The sequence below is a fragment of the Chiloscyllium punctatum genome, chromosome 10 (assembly GCF_047496795.1).
Source record: "Chiloscyllium punctatum isolate Juve2018m chromosome 10, sChiPun1.3, whole genome shotgun sequence".
In the NCBI taxonomy this organism is placed as follows: Eukaryota; Metazoa; Chordata; class Chondrichthyes; order Orectolobiformes; family Hemiscylliidae; genus Chiloscyllium; species Chiloscyllium punctatum.
The window spans coordinates 20,618,992-20,640,233 of NC_092748.1; the positions used below are offsets into that span (position 1 = coordinate 20,618,992).

At 42.4% G+C, this 21,242-nt stretch overlaps 1 protein-coding gene across 4 annotated transcripts in view; it reads left to right on the forward strand.

Annotated features, from left to right (window-relative positions):
• LOC140481932 (receptor tyrosine-protein kinase erbB-4-like) overlaps positions 1-21,242 on the forward strand; it is a 1,043,042-nt gene that overhangs the window by 929,119 nt on the left and 92,681 nt on the right. For all 4 annotated transcript variants that reach the window (XM_072578639.1, XM_072578641.1, XM_072578642.1 and 1 more), the window contains 4 exons: positions 3,426-3,501; positions 3,675-3,821; positions 12,547-12,644; positions 16,581-16,751. In XM_072578639.1, coding sequence (XP_072434740.1) covers positions 3,426-3,501; positions 3,675-3,821; positions 12,547-12,644; positions 16,581-16,751 — 492 coding nt within the window. The remainder of the gene's footprint in view (positions 1-3,425; positions 3,502-3,674; positions 3,822-12,546; positions 12,645-16,580; positions 16,752-21,242) is intronic.

Here is a 21,242-nt window from a genome sequence, read left to right on the forward strand (position 1 = left end):
ACCTTTTATCAACACAATTTCTCAGCATATGGGACTTCAGTGGATCTGAAACCTTCCAAAGTAGTGAAATAGCTTCTTCAAAGGTGCATTTGAAAAGGAGGCTAGATAGGTACATGAGGGAGAGAAACATAGAAGCATATAATGAGAGGGTGAAATAATTAATAGGACGGGAAGTGGCTCATGTGGAACGTGAACACCAGTAAGGAACAGGGAGACAGTGAGGTCTGCAGATGCTGGAGATCAGCATTGAGAGTGTGTTGCTGGGAAAGCACAGCAGGTTAGGCAACATCCTGATGAAGGGCTCCGGCCCGAAACGTCGATTATCCTGCTCTTTGGATGCTGCCTGACCTGCTGTGCTTTTCCAGCAACACAGTCTCACCCAGTAAGGAACAGTTGGGCCTGATACGCTGCTGTGAAATGCTATGAAAGGTTGCTTGAAAACATGCTTCAACTATTAAACTGTGATCTCAGCTGATTATAACCTGCCTTGCAATAAGCCCTACTTGTCTACTTAATATAGAGTACTTTATCACAATAAAGCTATTTATCACAAATGCTGCTAACACAGAGGCTCAGCAGTGACCTTACTGAATAGTGGAGCAGGTTTGTTGTTGCCTGGCCAAGTCCCCCTCATCTTTCTTATATTCTTACAAATTCGATACCTGCCACATCTAACACACAGTAATTTATCTGTTTTGTATGCTTTTGATTGAAAAGGGATGCAAGATAAGAATAGGGAAGGGGGATGTTTGGCACCTTCAGTCTGCTCTGCCAATCAATTAGATCAAGTCTGATCTGTATCTCCACTGCATTTACTCATGTTGATTCCATTTGCCTTAATGTCCTTACCTAACAAAAATCTGTCAATTGCAATTTTGAATTGCTGGGTCGGACACAAAGAGAAGTTACTGCTCTCCTTTCTCACTCAAATTAACGTCACTCTGAACATTAAGACTTCAGCCCAACTCCCTATTGACAGCATTCCTGCTGTGGTACATTGGGATTGTCAGGCTGGACGGCTTGCTCTCCTTGGTGAGCCAACAGCTTTTGTGTTTGTCTAATGGCAGCAGGCAGTTTGTGGAGCTCCCACAAATAGCAATGAGATAATCGCCTGATCAGTGTGTCATTATTCAAGTTATATTAGTTAAGACATAAATGTTGTTCAGGGTAAACTCCCAACTCAAACTTGCAGCAGCAAACTGGCCGATAGCAATCTGGGAGCTACACTATAGGACAATTCCCACGTGTGGAAACAGGTAGAAGCTTGAAATCTGGGAGAGGTTCCTCCAACTGGCCAACACAATTTTAAACACCAAGACTGGGAGAATGGACTACAGCTATCGGATTTAACTTATAAAGCAAATCATCAAAATAAGAAGTTGTCCCTTCCTTGCGTAGGGGTCTCTGTTATAGTGAACAGCCAAGAAAGTATTCACAGAGAACTTTAGGAAAGCTCCTTCCTTCCCCAAACAGCACAGTGTGTTTATCCAGCAATTCACAAAATGGGAATTCCTTTACAGGATTAACTGGATTGTGGATCTTAGGTCCTGCTAGATGAAGGCAGGTTTAATTAGTCAGAGCTCCTGCTCGTAATGATCCTCATCCACTGCTACAAACATAGGGACAAGAGTAGGCCATCCATCCCCTCGAGCCTGTTCCACCATTCAATGACAACATGGTTGATCTTTGGCCTGCCTCCATATCTTTGGCCCTTATCCCTTAATACCTCAGCTTAACAAAAATTTAGCTATCTCAGATTTAACATTAACAGTTGATGCAGCGTCCAATGACATTTGTGGAGGAGAGTTCCAAACATCTATCACACATTGCGTGTAGAAGCGCTTCCCAATATCTCTCCTAAGTGTTGCTGTATAGCTTGATGTACAGCGTGGATAGGTCTGGAAGTCAATGACTAATTGACAAGCCGTAAGTTCATAAGATAAAGGAACAGAATTAGGCCTTTCACCTCATCGAGTCTGCTCCGCCATTCAATCATGACTAATATGCTCCGCACCCCCATTTTCCTGCCTTCTCTCCATATTACCAATTAAAAATCTATCTAACTCCTTCTTAAACTTACTCACTGTCCCAGCATCCACCACACCTTGGGGTAACAAATTCCACAGATTCACAACTCTTTGGGAGAAGTCATTGCTCCTCAACTCTTTTTTAAATTTGCTGCCCCTTATCCTCAGACTATGACCTCTCGTCCTAGAGTGCTTCACAAGAAAAAGCATCTGCTCCACGACTATTTTATTAACACCTTTTATCATCTTGAATACCTCAATTTGATCTCCCCTAATTCTTCTAAATTCCAGACAGTATAGGCCTGAACTGATTAATCTCTCCTCGCCTACTTAGTTCAGCCTTGAAAACACGCCATTTGGCTAAGTGCAGCAAAAGACATCCTTAGAGTCAGAGAATGGACGCACCTCAGAAGATGCCTGTTCAGCCCCTTGTGCCTGTTTCACCTCTCTGGAAGAGCAATTCACCTAGTAGTCCCACATCCCTGCATTTTCCTGAAGTTTACTTCAAGTAACAGCAAATCCAATTTTATTTTTAATGACTTGACTCTACCACTCTCTCAGATAGCACTTCTGCCAATCCCTTATATCATAGAATCCCCACAGTGTAGAAAGATGCCATTCAGCCTATCGAGTCCGCACTGACCCTCCAACTAGCATCCCTCCCAAATCCACCCCCTTACCCTAACCCTGTAACCCTGCATGTCCCATGGCTAGTTCACCTAACCTGCACATCTTTGGGCTGTGGGAGGAAACCCACACAGACACGAGGAGAATATGCAGACTCCACCCACAGTTGGAATTGAACCCAAGGTCCCTGGAGCTGTGAGGTAGCAGTGCTAACCACTGAGACACCATGTCCTTTGGTTCTCCAGCCTCCAGTCAATGAACACAGTTTCTCTTGATCTCCTCTACCCAGATCCCTCATGATTTTCAGCATCTTGATCAAATCTGCTCTTCACCCTTCTCCAATCCCTGACTTCTCCTTGTAACTGAAGGTCCACATAACTGGAACCATTCACATGAATCTTTTCTGTGCCCTCTCTAATACCTTCATATCCTTCCATCCTTTGTGTTGCCTGAAGTTGGTTACAAGACTCAAATTGAGGCTGAAGCATTGTTTTACAAATGTTTATCATAACTGTTTTGCTGGTGCCCCTCTTTATAAAGCCAAGGATCCCAAATGCTTTACCCATGTTTTTCAACCTGCGTTCTCATGTCACACTGAGTGAGCGCAGAGGGGAATGAAATGGAGAAAGTTAGCAAGAAAATACGTAAATTTAATCAATGCAGAATAAATGTTGTAGTGCAATGAGATATGTCACCAATAATTCTTCCTGTGTTAATTACAGAGGAGGATCTGAGGGCATTCTACTAATCTCTTTCACCATATCCTTGCAGATGCCGATTAAGTGGATGGCTTTGGAGTGTATTCACTACCGGAAGTTTACCCATCAAAGTGACGTGTGGAGCTATGGTAGGTCCTTGACTGTGAACACTATGTGTGGGTGCAGCAGGAGTTTGTGGCGTGTCGGCTGGTGGACAACTGCCTTTCCAATTCTCAGATTTCCCTTGCTCTTTCTGAATCCGGCTTTTTGGGCTCAGACATGCAGTGAGTGACAAATGGATTTTGTTTTGAATTTCCTGCAGGTGTCACTATTTGGGAGTTGATGACTTTTGGCGGGAAGCCGTACGATGGGATTCCAGCCCGTGAAATACCAGACATCTTGGAAAAAGGCGAGCGCCTTCCACAGCCTCCGATCTGTACCATCGATGTCTACATGGTGATGGTGAAATGTAAGGGAACCTCATAACTCCGTCAGCATTTAAGAGTAGCTGTTTAAACAATACTGGGGCGCATGTCTGGCTGGAGTTGAATAGTGTACATCACATGAGTAAAGAGATCACAAGCTCACTGCAGGCAGACGTGATTGAGCTAACCTCATTTACACCTCCCAAACAGAGAGGGCAGCGTTGAGGACAATCAAACAAAATACTCAGATCCTACAACAACTCCCTGGAGGATGACAAAGACTTAAATTGAAGTGCCAAGTCTCCCAAAGAGTCAAGGGTGCTTTTTTGCTCCAGGATTGAAAGCAGGTGATAGCTAATTCTCAACATTTACTCCTTCAATTTTGAGGTTCAGATATATATTGAAACCTGGTTCATAGCACCAGGTGTCCCTTTCTCCTTCTCCCATTCCAGAACCTCAAAATAGTCCTCATCTCCACACCCTTTACCTCCAAAGAGTGCGTATATCTCAAATGCAACTCTCCAAATGGTCTCTTTGCTGCTGCTTCCCATTGAGAAGGGCATTGTTCACTGTTCACCCTCCTCACTTATAAAATTCTCTTCCAAAGCCTTCTCTGTCTCCTTCAAAAATATTACTGTTGGTAGTCATTCCTGGTCCCCTCCCGAAAACCCCTTCACCCGCCACTATGTATCGCACTGTTCCCCTAACTCGTTTGTGGAAGTATCTAAAATATTCAGTAGCATGAAAACTCACTGAGCATGCAATTTTCCCTGGGTTCATTGACAGAATTGTGTGCATGCTGATGTGACTGATCATGTCTCCTTTAAATGCAGAATGATCAAGAAGGAAAACAGTGTTAATTCCATTAGCAGCACACTCTGAAGCATTTCCTAGAAACCTAAACCAAGGGTCTGTTTCTGTGCTATCTGAGCATGAGTCTGACATCCACTTTCCAGCATTGGGCATTGCTTACCCAGTGGCAGTGGGGATTTTCGTTCAAAAGGAGGCCATTGGGCCGTCTTGTCTGTGCCAGCTCTTTGGGAGAACTATCTGAGCAGTCCCACTCACCTGCTCTGTCCCCTGTAATTTCTTTCCCCTTTTCAAGTATTTATCCAATGACCTTTAAAAGTTACAACTCAGCCTCGTCCACCAGCTATTCTGAAAGTGCATTCCAGATCAAAAATCCTCATTTCGCTTCGAGATGTCTTGCCAATTACCTTGAATCATTATCCTGCGGCTATTGAATCTGTTGCCAGTGGAAACACAGTCCTGACACATAATCCCCAGTTCTCAAAAGGGGTTTGAATCCATATGAAACACCGTTACCGACATGGTGGTTGAGTATTGGTGGGATGGCTTGTATAAATACCATCCACTGGGTGAAGCAACAGGCAATCAGTTATTCACTCAGCATTGGTTATGTGAAGCCTGTTAACTGATGCTGCTAGTGTTCAGCAAATAAATCCTTTGCTGTACATAACAATCTCAGCAATAGAGCTTCAATGAGCCACTTTATTCTCAGAAGCTGCTGCTCTTTATTCTGCTGAATTCCAATTTTATTGAAGTTCATCATAGTCTTTGCCATTTCCTTTTAATATTCAGCCTTTACTTTCCTTGAAATGAAGAATCCGTTTTAATACATTTTTGCATCAGTATGGCATAGTTCGACACTCCATATGCATGTCAGTGTTCAGGCAAAATATATTATAATTTAAATTATATCTTTTATAATTGAAAGCTCCATTGTGCCCTGCAGTCTTTGCAAAATTATTTATTTTCACCATCTAGTCAAGGAGCTGCCTGCTTGACTAATGTTCTGTTTTTGCCATGCTAATACAAAGATATGCTGATTTCTTTTCAGAAGATGATGAGAAAAAGATAGTAGAATCTGTAACTGGGGATCTTGGCCATAGCTTTTACTTGACTGAAAACTGACCGGAGCTTGTGGATACGCAGGCTTCTGACAATATGGGTCACGAAGCCACGTGTCATGTCTTGAACTGTACCCGACTGTCAAATAGTGTTATAAACGCGGTACAGACCATTTCAATCTTTAATATTATTCAGATTTTGTTGTGAGCCGGAAGGAATCGATGTCAGTTCTTACCGTGACTAAACCATGGGTCTGAGCTTCTCAGACTTCTTTCCCTGTCCCACGGGTTTTCCAACCCTTCCCTGAGCTCACCCCATCTCCCCTCCAGTTTCCAGAACGTAAGAAATGGGAACAGGTTGTTTACTTTTCAGAGCGTAGGTGTGGACTTGTTGGGCCAAAGGGACTGTTGCCACATATAGGGGTTCTATGATAATCTATGATAACTCTTTAAGAGTACTCCATAAAAATAATGGTTAATCTTCTACATATGCCACACCTTTCCAAACTACCCTGTATCCTTTGATTCCCTTATAGTTTGGATACTATCTCTTGGATATCCTCAAGGTGTGAGCAGCCAAAGTTCTGTATGGTAGAGAATTGCAAAGATTGGGATAAAGAAATTTCTCCTTGCTTCAGTCGTAAATGGCCTGCCTCTCATTTTGAGCCTGTGACCCTGTGTCTTAGATTCCCCAGTCAGCAGAAACATTTTCTCAGCACTAACCCTGTCAAGCCTTCGACAATTTTATATGTTTCAATTATATCCCCTTGCAGTGTTCTAGCCCTCAGGGAATATAGGCCTAGCCTACACAGTCTCTCCTCACAGGGCATCCTGCTCATCCTAGGAATCAGTCTAGTGAACCTTCAGTGCAATCCCCCTAGGGCACATATGACCTTCCTTAGGTCAGGTAGTATTCTAGGTTTTGTGTCGTCATAACTATACATCCCCATCCCTTTGTAATAAAGGCCTCCATCCTATTTATTTTCCTTGCTGTACTTGCATGTTACATTACTACACAAGGACACCCATGTGGTTCTGAATATCAACATCTTAGTCTCTCACAATTTAAAACATATTCTGCTTTTCTGTTCTTTTCTGTCAAAGTTGATAATTTCACTCATCTCCATCTATTCAATCTTCCATGCTTTTAGCCAGCCAGTTAACCTGTCCATATGATTTTGTATCATCCCTGCAACCTGGTTACATTACACACAGCACCTCGTCGAAGTTATTCAGATAGATTGAAAATAGATCAGGCCCAATCACCGTTTCATGCTGTGCTCAGTCAGTTGGAGCTTGTTAACTTTGTCAGCTCTGGAGGAGTGCACCAGGGTATCGTAGAGGAGAGGGTTAGATCTTTTGGGGTTGCTGGATGTGGTGGAAATGGCAGAGGACAATCCTTTGAATGTGGATACTGGTGGGGTGGAAAATGAAGACAAAGGAATCCCATCATTGTTCGGGCGAAGGAGTGAGGACAGGCATGGCTGAGAGTCCTGGAGTGGAGGTAATCCTCACTGAGGGAAGAGAAGGTCATATTGGAGGCATCCCTGTGAAAGGTGGCACCATCAGAACAAAGGTGACAGAGATGGAGAAGTTGGAATAATAGAACACAATCTTTATGAGGGAATGTAGTCACAGTAACTATGGGAGTCGGTGTGCTTGCAATGCATATTGGTGGACAGCCTATCCCAAGAATAGAAGCAGTGAAGTCAAGGAAGGGAAAGGTCAGAGATTGAGCGGATTAAGATCAGAGAAAGATGGCAGCTGGAAACAAAACCAATGAATTTTTTTTATTTCATACGAGAGCAGGAAGCAGCATCAATGATCTAATTAATGTGTCTGGAAAGGAATTGTGGGTAGGGGGCCTGAGTAGGATTGGAACAAGGAATGTTCCACATACCTGACAAAGGGACGGGCATAATGGGGAGCCATATGGACACCCATGGCTATACCTTTGACCTTGCCAATGTGAGACGGGTTAAGGGAAAAGTTGTTCAAAGTGGGAACAAGCAGATCCATGCAAAGGAGGACAGTGGATGGCAGGGTTTCTTTTCAAAGATCTTTCAGACCATCTTGATGGGGGATGGATATGTAGAGGGATTATAGATCCATAGTGAACAGGAAGGTAGCTGGTGCCAGAGAAATGGAAATTCAAGAACTGATATAAAGCATCAGAAGAATCAAAGAGACTGAACAAGGGGAAAGAAAGAATCAAGGTAGGAAGAAATAAGTTAATTGGTTGTAGAACCAGCTGAAATTATGAATCTGCCAAGGCAGATTCTTGTGGGAAGGAGCTAGAAGCAGGCTGTGTATGGTTGGGGCACTTTGAGGTAGAGAACTGTGAAGGGAAGAGATGAAATCAGTGACAGCCCTGGAACCCACAGCGTCAGTGAATCTGTGTTGATTGTCCAGCCATGTTATGATTTTCCATCCTGTTGATATCAGGTGAACTACCCTAAAGTTCCCACCAGTTTGGTGTCCATGTACACAGATCTTTGAAAGTTGCCACCCAGGTAAATAGTGCGGTGAAGAAGGTATATGGTGTACTGGCTTTTATTGGTAGAGGAATTGAGTTCCGGAGTCCTGAGGTCATGTTGCAGTTGTATAAGACTCTGGTGCGGCCGCATCTGGAGTATTATGTGCAGTTTTGGTCGCCATACTATAGGAAGGATGTGGAGGCACTGGAACAGGTGCAGAAGAGGTTTACCAGGATGTTGCCTGGTATGGTAGGAAGATCGTATGAGGAAAGGCTGAGGCACTTGGGGTTGTTTTCATTGGAGAACAGAAGGTTTGGGGTGACTTGATAGAGGTGTACAAGATGATTAGGGGTTTAGATAGGGTTTTCCGTGAGAACCTTTTTCCACGTATGGAGTCAGCTATTACAAGGGGGCATAGCTTTAAATTAAGGGGTGGTAGGTATAGAACAGATGTTAGGGGGTAGGTTCTTTACTCAGCGAGTCGTGAGTTCATGGAATGCCCTGCCAGTAGCAGTGGTGGACTCTCCCTCTTTATGAGCATTTAAATGGGCATTGGATAGGCATATGGAGGATAGTGGGCTAGTGTAGGTTAGGTGGGCATGGATCGGCGCAACATTGAGGGCCAAAGGGCCTGTCCTGTGCTGTATTCTTCTATGTTCTATGTTCTATGTTCTTGCACCCTCCTTTCCTGATTAGCAGGGTTTAATTTATTACTTTCTAACCCATGTAAGATGTTCCAGAAACTAGGGAATTCTAACACCAATTCTAATGCATCCACTATCTTTCGAGCTGCCTACATTAGGATGTAGGCCTCAGGCCTAGGCAGTTTGATGGCTTTGAGTGCCAGTAATTTCTCCAGTTATTTATTCAGTAAAACCCTTTTCCTTCAGTTCCTCATTCCCCTTAGACCCTTAATTCACCATTCATTTCAGGGTTTTTTTTGTCTTTCACTGTGAAGACTGTTTAAAAGTATGATTAATGGCTATCATTTCCTTAATCCCTTTTAAGATTTTTCTTATTTCTGCCTCCCAGACACCCACACTAAGCTCTTTTTTGCATTCCCACAGAAGCTTTTAGAACGTAGAATCTTCTACAATCTGTTATTATGTTCCCGACTGGTGTACATTGGTCACGGAGTCACGTAGCAGAAAACAGACCCTTCGGTCCAACAGTCCATGCCGAACATAATCCCAAACTAAACTAGACCCACCTGCCTGCTCCTGGCCCATATCCCCCCAAACCTTTTCTATTTGTGTGTCCATCCAAATGCCTTTTAAAAGTTGTAATTGTACCCACATTCACCACTTCCTTGGGAAGTTCATTCCAAATGCAAATCATGGAGTCATAGAGATGTACAGCACGGAAACAGACCATTTGGTCCAACTCACCAGATATCCCAACCAAATTTATCCCACTTGCCAACATCTGGCCCGTATCCCTCCAAATCCTTCCTATTCATATATCCATCCAGATGCCTTTTAAATGTTGCAATTGTACTATCCTCCAGCACTTCCTGTGGCAGCTCATTCCATACACGCACCACCCTCTGTGTGAAAAAGTTGCCCCTTAGGTCCCTTTTATATCTTTCCCCTCTCCCCCTAAACCTATGCCTTCTATTTCTGGACTCCCCAACCCCAGGGAAGAGACTTTGTCTATTTATCCTATCCATGCCCCTCACGATTTTATAAACTTTTATCTGTGCAAAAAAATTGCCTCATGTCTTTTTTAAATCTCTCACCTCTCACCTTAAAAATTTACCGCCTAATCTTGAAAGACCATCAACTCTATCTGTATCTCTCATTATTTTATTAACTTCTATCAGGTCACTGCTCAACCTCCTACGCTCCAGTGAAAAAAAAATCCCAGCCTATTCAGCCTTTCTTTATAACTTAAACCTTCTATACCCAGTAACATCTTGGTAAATCTCTTCTGAATCCTCTCCAGCTTGATAATAACCTTTATATAACTGGGCGATCAGAACTGGACATTGTATCCCAGAAGAGGCCTGTGCAACCTCAACATAACATCCCAATTCCTATGCTCAAAGAAATGAGCAATGAAGGCAAACATGCCAAATGCCTTTTTAACCATCCTGTCTATGTTTGACACAAACTTTAAAGAATTATGTAGCTGCATCCTTGTTCTCTCTGTTCTTTCTTTTACTTTATTGATCCTCAGTTATCCCTTGATGAATGCCAAAACTCTCAGGTTTAAATTTAAGGCTCTTCCTTGAAGATAACATGATCTTTAACTTCTCTTTTAGCCTGAGTTAGTCTACTTCTCCTGTGCAAGTTTTATTCCTTAAGTAATTCCCGGGTTTCGGCAGGTGCAGAGTCGCTCGCGCGCTCCGTCTGTGGGCGGCACGGTGGCACAGTGGTTAGCACTGCTGCCTCATAGCGCCAGAGACCCGGGTTCAATTCCTGCCTCAGGCGACTGACTGTGTGGAGTTTGCACGTTCTCCCCGTGTCTGCGTGGGTTTCCTCCGGGTGCTCCGGTTTCCTCCCACACTCCAAAGATGTGCAGGTCAGGTGAATTGGCCATGCTAAATTGCCCGTAGTGTTAGGTAAGGGGTAGATATAGATGCAGGGGTATGGGTGGGTTACGCTTCGGCGGGGCGGTGTGGACTTGTTGGGCCGAAGGGCCTGTTTCCACATTGTAAGTAATCTAATCTAATCTAATCTAATCTAATGTATAGTAGTTTTGTATTATGAGTGTGTTTTGCCCATGCTTATCCACTACCGTAGCTTTTAATATAGTTTCCTGGTTTACCTTGGCCAAGTAACTCCTTACACCAAAGTAGATGTTATTCTTCAGACCTAAGATCCTCATGTTGGTGCGAATTGAATCAATCTCAAATGCAATATAACATTTTACTATGTTATGATCACTCTTCCCCAGAGGCTTCACTGCAAGGTTATTGATTAATTCTTTTTTGTTATACATATCTAAATCTATAACATCCTTGACACATTGAACTACAAAACTGTCTTAATGCATTAAATGAGCTTGTTCTCTACCCTATTACTGCAAATTTGAATTGTGCAGTCTGAATAACAATAAGTGTCTGTCATGTTTATCATTACATACACTTATAATTTATAGATTTATATTCTGTCTAAAACTACATCTGCAGATAGGGGTTTATCAATTGCTCACATCAATTGTTTATGCCTTCGCTGTTTCACAGCTTCATCCAAATTGATTCCACAGATAAATTTTCTAAGATAAGGTCCCTCCTGTCTGTTATCTTTATCCCACGATTTACTTTTGGGGTACCCCCCTCCCCCCACCTTTAACCAACTTTTCTACAAGTCCAAGTATCCCATAATACAAAGGAACCTCGAGTATCCGGCATTCGATTATCCGAACTTCGGATTATTCAATCAAGGTGGCAAGGTCCTGATGCTTGGCTAAAGTGTGTTATCCAGCATTTGAATTTTTTCCGACCAAAATACTCCCCACCCCCCGGTGTCATTTAGATAATCGAGGTTCCTCTGTATTTAATTACTATTAAATTAATAGGGGCTATTGATTTATTTAGTAGGTGAAAATACTTCATGCTTTCAAATGCAGTACCTATAGCTTTGACTACTCTTGTTTTCCTCATATCATTTTGCCATTAATGCCCTGTTATCTTCATTAAGTTTTCTGTCCCTGACTCATCCATTTTGCTTATCCTTATGCAAATTGCTGCTCACACTACATCCTTGACAGCCTGTGAGAGTCTGTTTGCCAGTGTGGCAGAGAGGTGTGGTTGCAATAGTTACCGGGAACCTCGCGCTGAGGCCATCACAGATTCTTCCTGTCCTCCTCTGGTGTACCCTCTCCTTCATCCCGCTCAACCTGCAATCCGACAGCCCCCAGCCATCCCTTCGTTATAAAATTGAGGGAGCCAAGTCAATCCCTGCGTTGGTACTGATGACGTAACACCTTCAAAGCTGACTTCACTTGAAATATACGTTTCATTTTTGAAGCACAGGGAGAACAACAGTTTGCATTTCCAAAGTACCTTAAACATCGTGAAGAAGTCAGGGTTAGAGATGCAAGGAGGGTAAGGGAGGGAATTCCAGAAACCAGGACTGAGGGAGCTGAAGGCACGATGGAGTGAGGAACTGAAAATTTAAAGCTGATTTTCAAACTGCAAAGAAAACATTACCTGGCATAAGATATAGGAGCAGAATTCGGCCCATTGAGTCCATTCCACCATTCGATCATGGCTGATATGCTCTTCACGGCCAATTTCATGCCATGGCTGAATGTTTTGCTGTAGGAGTTGTGACATTTTATTTTTACATCTTGTTTTGGTCCTGATGTGTGTGCTTGTATGTTTTGAGTTTATTCCCGTATGTTCTTTAAACTCGTCATGGATGACCATGTGGTGTCCTCATTGCCCTGTAAGTTGCTGTTCTCCTTTCGCCCAGGCTGGATGATTGATGCCGACAGCAGACCCAAGTTCAAAGAATTGGCAGCGGAATTCTCTCGGATGGCTCGAGATCCACAGAGGTACTTGGTAATTCAGGTCAGTTTAATTTGATTTCAGCTCCTCTGTTGGAATGACTGTATGATTAAAAACTGGAAAAAAAAACCCCAAAATTCCTCCAGCTTATTGCTGTTAAACATCAGTCTGGTGATCAGCACTGGAACGTGCTCTGTTCCTCTGCTCTATTTATAGAGCTGGCATTGTCAGATTGGAATCATCAGGCAGTTCACCAGGGCCCAGAGTAATGCTGGACCACTTTCAGCCCAGCTGCCTGCCTTTCCCTCACAAATGACTCTCAGCAACTGGTGGAGACCATTCAGCCCCTCAACCGTGTCAGCCGCATTCATGACTGATCTATATCCAAACAGCAATTACCTACCTTTAATCACTGTCACTTAACAAATGTGCTGCATTAAAATCTGTCCCTACTACCCTTACTGCATTAACATTTATCCCTTATAACCCTACTACATTAAAACATATGCCTTATAACCTTACCACATTAATGTTTTGTCCCTAATACTCCTACTGTGTCAAAATCTGTCCCTAATACTCTTTCTGCATTAAAATATGCCTCTAATCCCTTACTTCATTAACATCTGTCCCTCATACCCTTAATGTGTTAAAATCTGTCCCTAATAAATTTACTGCATAACATCTTTTCCCATTAACCTTGTAGCTTTAAAGTAGCCTATAACACCTATACCACATTAAAACTTTCTCTAATACCCTTAGTGCACTGAAATCGGTCCCTAATGCCATTACTGCTTTAATATTTGTCCCTAATACCCTTACCACATTAAAACCTGCCCTTCATCCCTTACTGCATCAAAATCTGCCATAATACTTCCATTGCAATAGCATTTCTCCCTAATATGCTCACCTCATTAAAGTCTGTCCCTAATAACCTCACTGTGTTAACATCTGCCCCAATTTCCTGACTGCATTAAAGTCAATAATAAAAACCCTTACTGCATTAAAATCTATCCCTAACATCATTACTGCATTAAAATTGGTCACTAATGCCTTACTGCATTAGAATCTGTCCCTAATACCCTATTGCATTAACACCTGTCCCTAATACTGTTACTGCATTAAAATCTATTCATAATAGCCTTACTACAATAAATTGTGTCCCTAATAACCTTAACACATTAATAGCTTGTCCTTCATACCCTAGTGCATTAACATCTGCTCTTAATACTCATAGTGCAATAGCACCTATCCCTATTCTGCTTACTACATTGAAATCTGTCCCTAACACCCTTAATGCATTGAAATCTGTCCATAACACCCTTATTGCATTAAAATCTGTCCCTACTATCCTTATTGCATTGAAATCTGTCCCTAATAACTTTACCACTTTAATAAGTCACAGTACCCTTATTGTACTAAAGTCTACTCCTTACCGAATTAATATCTTGTCCATAATACTCTTACTGCATTAAAATTTGCTCCCAACCCCCTTAATGCATTACAACTGTCCCAATACATTACATTACAATACTACATTAAAATCTATCCCTAATACCCTTACTGAAATCAGTTCTAGAACCCTTACAGTATTAACACCTGTCCCTAATATCTTTCCCACATTAAAATCTGTCCGTAATACCGTTAGTGCATTAAAATCTGCTCCTAACTCCCAAATGTTGCATGGACAACAGTACTTTGCAGGTATGTTACATCTTTAGCAGCTCATTCGAACAGGAAAGACCACGGTTCTAATTGTACATTTGTGTCATATGGAATAAAGATGTGCATTTATAAAGTGCCTTTATCATCGTAAATTATTACATGTTGTCATTGTAGGATGGGATTTCAGATCCACTCCTTCAATGTCACCAACAATGACTCAAGAGCACCCCCTCGTGACACAATAAGTAATTGCAGGTGTTGAGCTGAATAGTGCAGATCAGGTGGGCCTCCAGGACAATCTCAACTCAGAACGATCGGTAGCCGATACTAAGTTAGAGGCTAGGTGGAGGAAAGCCAATCTTGAGTGGGCTGGGTGAAATCCTCTGCCTGACCACTAGTTAATTGAGTGGATGTTTCACAAGGACATGACCGGGCTTATCTTAGGAGGTGTGGACCCTGTGGGAATCCCATTGGCATCTCTTACCCATGAAGTGCCCAGAAAGGGATTGCTGGTCAACATGTTTGCAACGTACGGCACGGTGGCACAGTGGTTAGCACTGCTGCCTCACAGCACCAGAGACCTGGGTTCAATTCCCGCCTCAGGTAACTGACTGTGTGGAGTTTGCACATTCTCCCCGTGTCTGCATGGGTTTGCTCCAGTTTCCTCCCACAGTCCAAAGATGTGCAGGTCAGGTGAATTGGCCATGCTAAGTTGCCCGTAGTGTTAGGTGAAGGGGTAAATATAGGGGTATGGATGGGTTGCGCTTCGGCGGGGTGGTGTGGACTTGTTGGGCCGAAGGGCCTGTTTCCACACTGTAAGTAATCTAATCTAAAAAAAAACGTATGCTGTGCTGCGATTGCAATGTGTTTGCGTTAGGAAAAATGACAAAAGGATCAATCAGAAGATTACTCGTGTCAGCCAGTGAAAAATTAGACTGCAGTGTTTCTGCTTTGTGGGTCCTCCCCCAGATATGCTTCATTAATTAAGGGGTTAAGTCTGAAAGTGCAACATGCTAATGAGGCCTAGTATCTATCACCACAGGAAGTGATGTAATGTCACTTGTTTTTGGTCTTTGCAGCCTCATGGCAAGATGAAGCCAGGGTAAGGCAGTTTCTTAGTGAAGAATTCTTAGCTCAACAGACACTGTATACTTTGCAGCAGCACAACGTGACTGAGAATATTATTTGCTTGTTTCAAGAAAGGTTTTTTTTCCTCTGAAGCTTCCACTCAAAGTCACTTAGCAGGTTGTCAACTGCAAACTCTCTAATTTTTTCTTTTAAAAAAAAATCCTTGATGCATTAGTAGCTAGGAGCAGTTTTATCCAGACAGCTGTGCGTTTACCAAAGGAATAAGCATTTTTAATCACCCTGTCAATCTGCCACCTGTGAATAACCCGATTTTTAAATGACTAAAAATGACATGTGAAAAGCAAACAGAGCCATTTGCTATTGGAGTGCGAGAAAAATGATGTTGAAAAACTTTTAATGTGTGCCTAATCATGCATCCAAAAGATCCTGTTTAATTTTTGGGCCTGCAGGAAGTCCTGTAACCAAATGCAGATTAATTACTATGCTCGCTGCTGTGGTGTTCCTGGACACAAGTAGCTACTACACTTGGTAATATAACATCACCATCGGCACCTCAAAATGGTCCGTTTTATGTCGAGTGACGTGAGAAATGCTCAGATGCTGTAAATTCAAATTCTTTCAACCCATAAAACGACCCTTAATAATCATGTCCTTTGAATTCCAAGCTCAAAATGCCAATGCGTCCAAAACCAGCGTGAATCTAACATGAGCGAATCTGAAGGCTGTTGAGTCTGACTGACTGCTTGCAGACATCTATTTTATTTGGAGAAGTCATCTGAAGTAATAATATTCAGGAATACAATCACTATTTCTCGGGTTAAATGGGTTAATTGGTGAACTGTGTGTCTGATAGGAGTTTGTTGCAGATAGCCCATGAGTTTCTGACATATATCCGATACAAGCTAGGATGTTTGCAGCATTTGAACTTCCAGTTTTCATATTTATCATTCAGATTGTACAGTATCTTTTATGTAGCTTCTTTAACTCTTCCCCAATGCCCTTGAGTCAGTACCAGTGCAGCAGTCTGATTTTGATTTCAGTTTTATGACTGTGACACTTTTTCGGGTTGGGCAGCCAACCAATTGATGCAGTCTGTCATGTGTTTCTAACCTGGCTGTGGACAGAAGTCCTGGTCTCGAGAGAGGCCTACGCAGGACATCTTTGAAAGCAGGGAGCTCATCTGTGCGAGGGCCAAGACTGGTATGACTTTGTGCAGCTTTTTTAAAATAAGAAACACTCTTATTACAGGGAGATGACCATATGAAGCTGCCCAGCCCGAACGATAGCAAATTCTTCCAGAGCCTGCTGGATGAAGAGGAGCTTGAAGACATGATGGATGCGGAGGAATACCTGGTGCCACAGGCCTTCAACATCCCACCACCAATCTATAGCTCAAGACCGAGGATTGATTCCAACAGGGTGAGTAAAACAAGCAAAAATCAAGGACAGCATTACATCAATATTATGTTGAAACGACGTTGATAGGTATTCATACTGGGCTTGCAGTTGTCAGTGTGGAGTAAACAATACAGCATAATCAGATCAATGGTCAATGGAGTCTGAGTCACGTGCTCTTTTTTTACCCTTATATTCTGTGCCCCTTGTTCCTGTTTGGGACTGTTTGGTTTCAACACCTCTGGGATTGCGGAGGTGGTAGGTTCCTTATCAATGGGAGTTGCTGTGCTCCTGTCACTCATGGTGTCACTGTGAAAATTCTCCTGAACTTGCAAGAGCTTCTGTACTCTGACAGAGCCTTCTGTACATGAAACGAATATACAGTGTTCAAAAAACAATGGTACTTAATTTTGGTTGTTCTCAATTTTCAGTGTGACCCACACAACTTCTTCAAAGCTTTATTGCCTGATCTGAGCTGCCTGTATTAATGTTTAATAATTCAGATTTTATTCCAAATTTGTTCACTACCTCTGTAAAAGATGCCATACTTGATTTGTCAAGCTGCAATTTTTTTTTAACTGCCATGAAGTAAAGGGCGGCTAATAGCCAATTACCAATCAGTGATTCATTTTAACATGATGTTTGGAAAAGGCAGAGCTCAGCTCTATTGGAAGAATGGTTACTGGCATTGCTCTCCTTTCATGTGATTGTCAGATGCTGCCATGTTTACTCTGACTATGGGACCACACCTAAGGGAATCCCTTTTAGCTTTTAGCACTGAGTGCTGTTGGAAAAATGACAGCATGGTACTGACTATTCCCAGAGGTTTTTGCCAGCAGCTGCGAGTAAAACATCCCAAACTTTATTTGGCAAAGCAGTGTCATCTTTGTTTTCTGTCCGCTTCCCTCTAACACCCTTTCCCTTTCTAAGAAACACTTGGTGGGGCATTCAATTTGGTTACTAAGTAGGATTCGGAAGGCCGTTTGCCTGTTGTGGCTCCCACTGGATCGTTCAGTGGGAAGTTGGGAAAGATGTAGAATGGGCTCATTTTACAACCCCTGTTAAACATCCAAGTTTTTCCCATTCCCTTTGTAGAAACTAAGAGGGTTTTATTTAAGTGGTCAAAAAACATGTTTAATAATGATTCTGGTGTCAAGTTTTAGTATACCCACAGGACTAGCCAAAGCTCAGAATGTGGCACGGTGATAGTGTCAGAATAAGATGACAACGATGAGTAAAATTAGCCTTTTCCTGAAACAGAAATCATTACTCTCGGTGTAGATTTCAATTCCGGGTTTCACTGTACCTGAGAAATTTGCTACTGTCAATTATCACTGTGCTGTGCACACATTAAAAGGAGCAGAAAGACTTGCATTTATATAATGCCTCTCATGACCTCAATGCAATTGAAAGTTGTTCTCAGCCAAAGCACTTTGGGCTGGCAGGATGGCATGAGTAGTTTTTCACAGGGGCTGCAACTCTTCACGATGTTTATATAAAAGACTTGAATGAAGTGATCAAACATTTGAAAGGCAAGTTTGTTGATATCAAAAGGATAGGTGGGAAAAGGAGTTCTGAAGACAGATAAGGAGTCTACAGAGAGGTGTAGAGAGGTTAACTGAGTGGGCAAAGATCTAGCAAATGGAGTACAATATGGGAAAGCAGGAAATTGTCCTTTTTGGCAGAAAGATTGAAAGAGGCATCTTATCAAGATGGTGAGAAGATGCAGAGTGCTGAAATGCAGAGGCATCTGCGTGTCCTAATGCCTGAGTTACAGCAGGTTAGTCTGCAGGTACAGCAAGTCATCAGGAAAACTAATAGAATGTTACACTTTACTGCAAGGGGAATTGAATGCAACGGGTTGTTGGTCAGTTATACGGAGTATTGGTGAGGTGGCATCTGGAGTGCGATGTACAATACTGGTCACTACTCATGGAAGGATGCTAATGCATCGGAAGTTCAGAAAAGATGTACAAGACTAATATCCAAAACGAGCAGATTGTCTTTGACGAGTGGCTAGACTGGCTAGGTCTGTATCTTGTGGAGTTTCGAAGTGCTAATTGAAACATGTAAGATCCTGAGGCAATTTGACCAGGTGGATGTGGAAAGGATGGTTCCTCTTGTGGGAGAATCTAGAACGAGGGGGCATGCTTTAAAAGCAAGCAATTACCCATTTAAGACAGGGATACGCAAATACTTTTTCTCTCAGAGGATTGAGAGTCTCTGGAATTCCCTTCCTCAAAGGCAGTGGCTGCAGAATCTTTAAATATTTTTAAGGTAGAGGTGGGTAGATTCTTGATTACTAAGGGGATGAAAGATATTGGTGGCAATGCAGAAATGTTGAGTTGAGATTCATATCATATTCAAACATGATTTTATTGAACAGCAGAACAGAAAGCCTGACCAGCCAATTCTTACTCCTTACTTGTATGTTCAACTGTTTTAAGTTGTTTTCAAGTGTACTAGCTATAGTGACATAGGAAACACAACAGCCAATTTGCAATCAGCAAACTCCTACAAGTGATCATATAATGATTAGAACATCTATTTTATGATGTTGATTGAGGGACTGATACTGGCCAGGGGGCAAGAGGGACTTTCCTGTTCTTCAAACTTATCTTCTGAAGGCAGCTTGCATTTTGTTTTGAATGCTAGCACCTCCGACAGTGGAGCATTCTCTCAGAACTGCACTGCAGCGTCAGCCTAAACTTTGTGTTCCATGACCTTCTAACCCAGAGGCAAGGGCGCTGCCGACTCAGCTGTCACAGCCAGGTACGGCAATAAAGAGGCACCGTGCTGAAGGAGTTAAACTTGTTCCAGAGGTTCTGTGAGCAAAAGAGGGGTGAATAAAGAAAGCTAAAGATAAAAAAGAACTTGAAATTACTCTCAGAATGTTTGAGACAAGAGCTGTGGGAAGGCTCCATTATCATTAGCTGTCTATTCAGATAGTGCCGATTCAAGGTGCTAGGACTTTGTGTGTGTCTCAGCTTTCGGAGAAAGCATCATTACAGTGTGCAATCCAGTACAACTACTACTTCTAATGATGCAGATGAGAACCCGGAGGTTTTAATTCTGTTGAATCTGGGAGACAGACCTGCATCAATAGGCTTGATTGCAATGTCAGTAAGGAAAAAGGGAATGATTTGAGCAGATATACCAGTTAACCCCTTCAGTGACAGACTGTAGGCAATTGATTTCAAATGAATTGCGGTCAGATTTTCCAGTTTTATGTGAAGCTCTCCTTCTCCCCACCCCCACCCACCCCACAATACAGAGCACAATATTTACGAAGCACAGTTTTTTGACAGTTAATTCTGAATATTCTTGGTAACCGAGGGTCAGTTCCAGCAGTGATGGCCTTTACGCAACATTGCAAGCCACAAATTCTCTCACGTTACCACATCAAACCGATCAGTTTTCCTTTGTTGATAGTAAACATTCCTGAAACGAGAGTCTGCTCTCCAGTATTCATCTCAAAAGTGAACCCATTAGTATCATGGGTTGGAGTTTCCATCAGGATTCTCTTGATGCACAAATCATATGCAAGGCAAGTGGATAACTGGCCTTCATGCCTATAAAACTAGAAAACCTTCAAATCATAGAAATCTTTCACCTTTTGCTGAAAATTTACTAAGGGACCAGAAAGTCATACTTCATCTTTATGAAGCGTTGGTTAGACCACATCTGGGCTACTGCAAACAGTTCTGAGCACCACATCTTGGGCTGGATTTAATGTTCCTCTACCAGTGGGCTTGAATACAAGTGTCGCATTAAATCCAATGGTGCTGCCTACTACCCACCTAGGCCTGACCCCACCATGACGATATGAGGAGCTAGACAGGAGAGATGGGGAGCAGCAGGCAGCCTGTGCCTAGTGGACAATTAAGGCCCTTGTGTAGGTAATTAATGTCTTCCTAATAGGTTCAGTTACCTTGACCCACCCTCCTGCATGATATCTTGAAAAGCCTCTGCTTCTGCTCAGCTCTCTCTTCATCCAAATCCTTCTGCAAAGTCAGCTTTTTTTCAGTCATTCTTTCAGTCACCAATCCTCATCTCTCTGGCCATGGCTCGTTGCATGTTTCCTTATTGTGTTTCTATTTATCTTCCTCCCTCTCCCTGTTTCTTCAGAACTGAAACTATGAATAGTATTGCAATAAATGATTGCCGTATGAAGAGATTATACAACAGAGAAATGGGCTATTCAGCCCAACTGGGCTGCACCGGTATTTGTAATCCACTTTTGTCTCCTCCCAGTCAGTCTGTCTTACCTCAGTCTTGCAGCATATCTATCTATTCTATGAAACACATCCAGTTTCCTTTTTTGAAAGCAAATAAGATACTTGCCTCACAGGTTTCTGGGGTTGAGTTTTACATTCCAACTGCTCTCGGAGTAAAGAAATTTCCTCTTAATTTTCTACTAAATGCAGAAGGTCAGACCACAGTGCAGGAATGTCAACTTAATTTTAGTTTGATTTGGTGTGCACAGACTGATGGTGTGGAAGTTTGGGTTGTCTA